Source organism: Dama dama, chromosome 7, assembly GCF_033118175.1.
Source record: "Dama dama isolate Ldn47 chromosome 7, ASM3311817v1, whole genome shotgun sequence".
NCBI classification, from domain to species: Eukaryota; Metazoa; Chordata; class Mammalia; order Artiodactyla; family Cervidae; genus Dama; species Dama dama.
The window spans coordinates 12346807-12355416 of NC_083687.1; the positions used below are offsets into that span (position 1 = coordinate 12346807).

Genomic DNA, 8610 nt, shown 5'->3' on the forward strand with positions numbered 1-8610 from the left:
GATGATACAAGAAGCTTGATGTAACATCAAGGAAGACGCTGACTCAGCAAGGGTATCCAGGTGACTGGGGAAGGTTTGCAAGAGGGGCTTTAATTGCCAAGAACCCAGTTAGAAGGTGGAGGCGCCAGTCGAGGCGGTGGCCGGCCAGGGGCGGGGCCTGGTGGAGGAGCGTCCTGGGGTGTGCCGGCCGGGGTGAGCTCGCTTACTCTGCAGCACGTCCGAGATCAAGGCAGACTCCGAAGTTGGTGTTGGTGATGGAGCCCACGATGGTCTTGTCGACGTCGCAGGTCAGGCCCCGCTCACAGGGACACTTGTAGTAAACCCCATAGAGTGTCTGCAGAGACAGGGGGGGTCACAGACTGTGGGGGCCACCTGCCCCAGATGGCGCTTCTCCTTCCTGCCTCCCTGGGGCGGGGGTGCAGGGGGCTCTGTGGGCTTGGATGACCTGGGTTCTGGTCTCCACTGTGAGGCTCGCTTGCTCTTACTAACTCGATATCTCTGGGGAGCCTCCATTTACCCATCCATGAATAGGGTTAACACCCATGTCCATGACCCATGTCATGGGTCAGTTGTGAGGCTCAGGAGACTGGATGGGATGGGAAAGGGCTTTGAAGGGTGCTGACCTCCCTTCACCTCCAGCATTCTGTGTCCGGACTGACCCTCTTCCCTGAGCGCACACGCAAGCCTCGAGGGCCCTCCCCTCACTGAGCTGTACCCCCACAGCCATCTCCGCCCCCCACCCCGCCCCCTGGCACTCACAAAGGCGGAGCACTCGCTGTTCTCTCGGGCCTTGGCTGCACAGCGGGCCAGGCTCAGCCCGTCTTCCCGGTGGCAGCACTTGCTGTTGCATTGGGCACTGTTCAGGCAGAGCTCGCCGTCATCCTGCCAGGGGGCAGCCGGTCAGCCCAAAGCCCTCCCTTAGGTCCCCTGTCCACGCAGACCCCCAACTCACCAACCGCTGCTGCCGACAGGGCCTCCCACCATGGCGGGCTGGTATGAAGGAATCCAACCCCTGGGGCTGGAGGCCTCTGCCCACCCCAACACCCTGACCCGCCCATGTGAGAAGCGGACAGTGTGGCATCATTAAAGTAGCCCTGAGTGGGGACAGGACACCCATCTCCTCGGACTTGCTGTGCTACCAGCTCCCTGGGTGACCCTGGACCAGTCGCTGCCCCCCTCTATGCCTCAGTGTTCACATCTGGAATGGTCGCCTGTGGCCCCCAAACGAGGTCTCCAAACCTCTCTGGGTCCCCCAGTCCTTCGAGGAGCCTGTGAAAGTTGAGGACCATCTCCCAGGAAAATCCTCCCTCCACAGATTCTTACAGGCAATCTCAGAGGCTTCCCAGCCCCTCTGAACCCATGCCTGGCCTTGAGTTAAGGACCTGCGAACTGGGTTCCTAACCCAAAGGGCTCTTGCAGTGCCCTCTTGTGGACAGGCCACGTGGACAGTGTGGAAAGCCTGGCTCTGGAGCCTGCCAGCTGGTCGCCAGTCTCTGATCAAGGCTTTCCAGCTGTGTGACCTCAGGCGGGTGACTTAACCTTCCTCTAAGTCAGCTTCACATGTGAAGACAGGATTGATCATAATAGTACCTATCTCATGTGGCTCTTGTGTGTGCGTGTGCACATGTGCACACACGCACACACTGTGTCGCTTCAGTCGTGTCTGACTCTTTGCCACCCCTCTGGACTGTAGCCCACCAGGCTCCTCTGTCCATGGGATTCTCCAGGCAAGAATACTGGAGTGGGTTGCCATGCCCTCCTCCGGGGGGTCTTCCCAACCCAGGGATCGAACCTGCGTCTCATACATCTCCTGCATTGGCAGGCGGGTTCTTTACCACCAGCACCACTTGGGAAGCCCCATGTGGTTCTTACAAGGACTAAATAAGTAAGCAGTCCTGAGGCATTTAGAGCTGGACTAGGTCAGAAGCAGGAATCACAGGGAAGCTTTTTAAACTACTGGATCTTCTGAGTCAGGGTTTCCAGGATGAGAGCCCAACACTCTGGGTTTTTCTTTTCTCTTGCTTTACTTAATGGCTCATGGGATCTTAGTTCTCCAACCAGGGATTGAACCTGCGCCCTTGGGAGTGAAAGTGTGGAGTCCTAACCACTGGACCTCCAGGGAGTTCTGCTCTGGATTTTTATCAAGTTCCCTCAGCCAGGTTGAACCATGCTCTGAGCATGCTCCACGCTGATCAGCCTTCTCTGGGGCCCTGGGGAAGGGGCAAGGGAGACAGGGGGTGGGCAGTCAAGGAAGAGATGTCTTACCTCCCAGCTCTTGGGCAGCGGACCCACCAGGGGTCAAAAAGCCAAGCTTAAAAAATATCCCACATGGGGGCCCAGATGCCTCCTGCCTGGAAGACCCTCTTACCAGGTTGATTATGATTCCCCGGGGGTCAGGAACTGCATAGGCTACCGCGAGGGCGACGAGCAGAAGGACAAGGACCTTCTCCATGATGAGTGGGCACAGCTGGTGTAGGTTGCAGCCGGCAGGTCGGGTCAGGTGGCAAAAGACGGAGCCAGAGGGGGCGGTTGGGCTATAAAAGAGGCCTCGTGCACATGTGACCCACCTTCCCAGTCCCGCAGGGCCTGCCGTGGGCAGAGGCCCAGCTGTGGTCAGCCTGCTGGGCCGGGGTCCTGATAAGCTACTGGGTGCCACCTGGCACCCGAACCTTGTTTGTGTGTGTGTGTGTTGGGGGTGGTGTGACGCGGCGGCCTGGCTAAGAGAGGGGACTCAGGGGCACCTTTGCCTGTAGGAGTTATTAGCTGGGCAAGTTACCAGTTCTGTTTCAGTCTCCTTATCTGTCAACTGATAAGAGTTGTGAGCGTTAAGTGATTTAACATGTTATACACGAAATACCCATAGTCTGGAACAGGGCTCCGCATATGAGCAGTGCATGTTAGCTGCAGTGCCTGTTCACTGCTGTTATTCACCTCTGGTGCCTTGAGCTCCCTGGCAGGGCTGGGCACTCGGGTGAGGCAACAGAGATACCTAGAGTGTGAGCACCTCCTTTAACTTTCCTTCCTAGACCCCTCTCTTGCCTCACCCCAGTCTGAGCCCTGCTTTTGACCCCGCCCAAACCCAGGTATCTGGGAGTATCAGGCTCAGGGTAGGCGGGGTCCCAGGCCCCCTTGGGCTTTTCTGGCAGGCCCAGGCCCCTGGGGTGACAGGCTCTGTGGCCGCTGGCAGGGGGGTATCGCCTTGCTCTGGGAGTCCCGTTCTGGGTGTCCCACCGGGGGACGCCTGCAGGAGTGATTCAGGAACTCCCAGGAAGTCCTTCTCCAACAACTCTCTCGGTTCCTTTCCACTTCACTTAATATCTGCAACCGGCATCAAAGACTGGCCCCTTTCATTAAAGCTTCCTCTCTCCCACTCGCCTCTTCCCCTACCCAAGGCCACGTGTGTGCCTGGGCAGTTGTTAGTCCTGGCTGACAATGAAAAGGTCCCCCTGGCCTCTGCTGGCCCGGGGTGAAGGCTGGGAAGGGCACAGCTGCCTGAGTGTGCTCAGGTGTGGGACGGAGCGGCTTTCCCTGGAGGGCTGGCCACTGTAGCAGAGCACCCCTTCCTCACCCCAGGAAGTGGAAGATGGCCAACTTGGGGAGGCCCCAGACTAGGTTGCCTTTATCCAGACAGATCTGACTTCAAAACTCACTGTAACCAGCTACACGAACTTGGACAGGTTATTTAAACTTGTAATCTCCATGAACCTCAGTTTTCTTATCGAGGCAAAGAGGTCAATGGCTTTTAGTAAGGTCAGGATTGAATAGGACAGTGTATGTGAAACCCCATGGAAGTGCCTGACACATGGGGGGTGTCCAGGCAACATAGCGACCCTTCACCCTTATAGCCCTGATGGTGGCCTAGAGAGGAGCCGCTGGAGGAACCAGCCAGGAGATCCTCAAAATGAGAGAAGCCCACCCAATTCCAGAGACCTGGAGATGCCACTGATGAAGGAAACACTGTCTTCTCTTTTTTCTTTTTACGGAGCTCAGTGTTTCAACTACTTTTCCCCAGCAGGTCACGGCCACGTTTCCAGAGGTGAAAGAATGCAGTTTTTTCCATCCCAAACAAATACAGCAAAAAGAACTTTGATAATTGTGCTTCCAAAATACAAGCAAGAAGTAGTTAAGGACTTTTTTGTACCCAAACTTCATATGGTCTAACCACCCCTTCCCCAATCTAAAGAGTGTTTTGTTTCCAGTTTTTTTAGGAATCTCCACACTGTTCTCCACAGTGGCTGTACTAGTTTGCATTCCCACCAACAGTGTAAGAGGGTTCCCTTTTCTCCACACCCTCTCCAGCATTTATCGCTTGTAGACTTTTGGATAGCAGCCATTCTGACTGGCGTGTAATGGTACCTCATTGTGGTTTTGATTTGCATTTCTCTGATAATGAGTGATCTTGAGCATCTTTTCATGTGTTTGTTAGCCATCTGTATGTCTTCTTTGGAGAAATGTCTGTTTAGATCTTTGGCCCACTTTTTGATTGGGTCATTTATTTTTCTGGAATTGAGCTGCAGGAGTTGCTTGTATATTTTTGAGATTAATCCTTTGTCTGTTTCTTCACTTGCTATTATTTTCTCCCATTCTGAAGGCTGTCTTTTCACCTTGCCTATAGTTTCCTTTGTTGTGCAAAAGCTTTTAAGTTTGATCAGGTCCCATTTGTTTATTTTTGCTTTTATTTCCAATATTCTGGGAGGTGGGTCATAGAGGATCCTGCTGTGATTTATGTCGGAGAGTGTTTTGCCTATGTTCTCCTCTAGGAGTTTTATAGTTTCTGGTCTTACATTTAGATCTTTAATCCATTTTGAGTTTATTTTTGTGTATGGTGTTAGAAAGTGTTCTAGTTTCATTCTTTTACAAGTGGCTGACCAGTTTTCCCAGCACCACTTGTTAAAGAGGTTTTTTTTTTCCATTATATATTCTTGCCTCCTTTGTCGAAGATAAGGTGTCCATAGGTTCGTGGATTTATCTCTGGGCTTTCTATTCTGTTCCATTGATCTATATTTCTGTCTTTGTGCCAGTACCATACTGTCTTGATGACTGTGGCTTTGTAGTAGAGCCTGAAGTCAGGCAGGTTGATTACTCCAGTTCCATTTTTCTTTCTCAAGATTGTCTTGGCTATTCAAGGTTTTTTGTATTTCCATACAAATTGTGAAATTACTTGACCCAGCAATCCCACTCCTGGGCATACACACCGAGGAAACCAGAACTGAAAGAGACACGTGTACCCCAATGTTCATCGCAGCACTGTTTATAATAGCCAGGACATGGAAGCAACCTAGATGTCCATCAGCAGACGAATGGATAAGAAAGCTTTGGTACATATACACAATGGAATATTACTCAGCCATTAAAAAGAATACATTTGAATCAGTTCTAATGAGATGGATAAAACTGGAGCCCATTATACAGAGTGAAGTAAGCCAGAAAGATAAACACCAATACAGTATACTAATGCATATATATGGAATTTAGAAAGATGGTAATGATAACCCTATATGCAAGACAGAAAAAGAGACACAGATGTATAGAACAGACATTTGGACTCTGTGGGAGAAGGCGAGGGTGGGATGATCTGAGAGAACAGCATTGAAACATGTATATTATCTAGGGTGAAACAGATCACCAGCCCAGGCTGGATGCACAAGACAAGTGCTCGGGCCTGGTGCACTGGGATGACCCAGAGGGATCGGGTGGAAAGGGAGGTGGGAGGGAGAGGTTCAGGATGGGGAATACATGTAAATCCATGGCTGATTCATGTCAATGTATGACAAAAACCACTACAATATTGTAAAGTAATTAGCCTCCAACTAATAAAAATAAATGGAAAAAAAAAAAAGAGTGTTTTGCTTTGGCTTTTTCCCCTTCAAAAAAGAATCCATTTCTGATTCCCACGTGCAATCATATGTGTTTCTCTCACATACATAATGTTGAATGAGGGACTTCCCTGGTGGTCCAGGGGCTAAGACTCTGCACTCCCAATGCAGGGGGACCATGTTTGACCCCTGCTCAGGGAAATAGATCCCACATGCCACAGCTAAAAGATTCCACATGCTGTAATGAAGATGGAAGATCCCAAGTGCTGCAATTAAGACCCAGCACAGCCAAATAAATATATCAGTTTTAAAAAAGAAATCCACCATAATATTGGATGAGAAAACCCATGGACAAAAGAACACAGACTGTTTGATTCCATCTACATGAGATTCAAGAAGAGGCAAAACTAACCTATGCTGGGGCTTCCCGGGTATTTCAGTGGTAGAGAGTCTGCCTGCCAATGCAGGAGACACGAGTTTGATCCCTGGTCTGGGAAGATCCTACATGCTGCGTAACAGCTAAACCTGTTTGCCACACCTACTGAGCCTATGCCCTAAAGCTTGGGAGCTGCAACTATTGAGCCCATGTGTCCTAGAGCCACTGCAATGAGAAGCCCACGTACTGCAACTGGAGAGTAGCCCCTGCTTGCCACAACTAGAGAAAAGTCCACACAGCAGTAAAGACCCAGCACAGTTCAGTTCAGTTCAGTCGCTCGGTTGTGTCCGACTCTTTGCGACCCCATGAATCGCAGCACGCCAGGCCTCCCTGTCCATCACCAACTCCTGGAGTTTACTCAAACTCATGTCCATCGAGTCAGTGACGCCATCCAGCCATCTCATCCTCTGTCGTCCCCTTCTCCTCCTGCCTTCAATCTTTCCCAGCATCAGAGTCTTTTCCAATGAGTCAACTCTTTGCATCAGGTGGCCAAAGTATTGGAGTTTCAGCTTCAACATCACTCCTTCCAATGAACATCCAGGACTGATCTCCTTTAGGATGGACTGGCTGGATCTCCTTGCAGTCCAAGGGACTCTCAAGAGCTTTCTCCAACACCACAGTTCAAAAGCATGAATTCTTCGGTGCTCAGCTTTCTTCACAGTCCAACTCTCACATCCATACATGACCACTGGAAAAACCATAGCCTTGACTAGATGGACCTTTGTTGGCAAAGTAATGTCTCTGCTTTTTAATATGCTATTTAGGTTGGTCATAACTTTCCTTCCAAGGAGTAAGCATCTTTTAATTTCATGGCTGCAATCACCATCTGCAGTGATTTTGGAGCCCAAAAAAATAAAGTCTGACACTATTTCCACTGTTTCCCCATCTACTTGCCATGAAGTGATGGGACCAGATGCCATGATCTTAGTTTTCTGAATGTTGAGCTTTAAGCCAACTTTTTCACTCTCCTCCTTCACTTTCATCAAGAGGTTTTTTAGTTCCTCTTCACTTTCTGCCATAAGGGTGGTGTATCTGCATATCTGAGGGTATTGATATTTCTCCCAGCAATCTTGATTCCAGCTTGTGCTTCTTCCAGCCCAGTGTTTCTCATGATGTATTCTGCATAGAAGTTAAATAAGCAGGGTGACAATATACGGCCTTGACGAACTCCTTTTCCTATTTGGAACCAGTCTCTTGTTCCATGTCCAGTTCTAACTGTTGCTTCTTGACCTGCATACAGGTTTCTCAAGAGGCAGGTCAGGTGGTCTGGTATTCCCATCTCTTTAAGGATTTTCCACAGTTTATTGTGATCCACACAGTCGAAGGCTTTGGCATAGTCAATAAAGCAGAAATAGATGTTTCTCTGGAACTCTCTTGCTTTTTTGATGATCCAGCGGATCTTGGCAATTTGCTCTCTCGTTCCTCTGCCTTTTCTAAAACCAGCTTGAACATCTGGAAGTTCACGGTTCACGTATTGCTGAAGCCTGGCTTGGAGAATTTTGAGCATTACTTGAGCGTGTGAAATGAGTGCAATTGTGCGGTAGTTTAAGCATTCTTTGGCATTGCTTTTCTTTGGGATTAAAATGAAAACTTACCTTTTCCAGTCCTGTGGCTACTGTTGAGTTTTCCAAATTTTCTGGCATATTTAATGCAGCACTTTCACAGCATCATCTTTCAGGATTTGAAATAGCTCAACTGGAGTTCCATCACCTCCACTAGCTTTGCTCATAGTGATGCTTTCTAAGGCCCACTTGACTTCACATTCCAGGATGTCTGGCTCTAGGTGAGTGATCACACCATTGTGATTATCTGGGTCGTGAAGATCTCAGCACAGCCATAAATAAATAAATCAAAACCTAACCTTTGGTGGTAAAAGTCTGCAGGGTTTATCCCTGGGAGGAGGATGACTGGGAGGGGGGTCAGGAGGGAGAAAGCCTCTAGAGTGCCGAAGTGTTCTAAATCTTCATCTGGGCTATTGGTAACACATGTAAAAATCCATCTAGCCATGTACTTAAGGTTTTGGTACTTTACTGTATGTAATGTAGATACAGTACCTCAATTAAAAAACAAACAGAAAAGGAGCAGAATTCTCCCGATCAAGTCTTACCACCTGGGAGAGTGGGGATGGGTGGTGCCTTGCCTCCCACTGAGGGTTTGGGGCACAGCAGCTGCAGACCCAGAGATGTGGCAAACTCCTCTTGGGTGTTACCCAGTCCACTTTCTCCACTTTCTGGGGTGTGTCCAACCCAGACACACAAAAGTGGGCTTTTGGCAGCCACGTTTGTAAATGAGCCCATCTTTGCTCCTCACCACCGGATGAATTAGACAAGGAATGAATATCTGACCCAAGGCACTTTC

General features: G+C 49.6%; 1 protein-coding gene across 2 annotated transcripts; it reads right to left on the reverse strand.

Moving 5' to 3' along the window:
• Positions 1-202: 202 nt before the first annotated feature.
• Positions 203-2452, reverse strand: CLPS (colipase). 2 transcript variants are annotated; one of them, XM_061146061.1, is made up of 3 exons: positions 2369-2452; positions 760-882; positions 203-334 (listed from the first exon to the last, which is right to left on the reverse strand). In XM_061146061.1, the coding sequence occupies exons 1-3, from the start codon at positions 2450-2452 to the stop codon at positions 203-205; spliced, it is 339 nt and encodes a 112-aa protein (XP_061002044.1). The 2 variants fall into 2 exon arrangements, with proteins under 2 accessions (XP_061002044.1, XP_061002045.1); XM_061146062.1 differs by lacking the exon at positions 760-882.
• Positions 2453-8610: the final 6158 nt, after the last annotated feature.

Bases quoted from the DNA above. Each gene is read 5' to 3' on its own strand.
- CLPS (XM_061146061.1), bottom strand. From the start codon at position 2,452: ATGGAGAAGGTCCTTGTCCTTCTGCTCGTCGCCCTCGCGGTAGCCTAT. The intron at 883-2,368 runs GTAAGAGGGTCT...GCCCCCTGGCAG, and splicing joins GGGGAATCATAATCAACCTG to GATGACGGCGAGCTCTGCCT. The intron at 335-759 runs GTGAGTGCCAGG...CTGTCTCTGCAG, and splicing joins ACAGCGAGTGCTCCGCCTTT to ACACTCTATGGGGTTTACTA.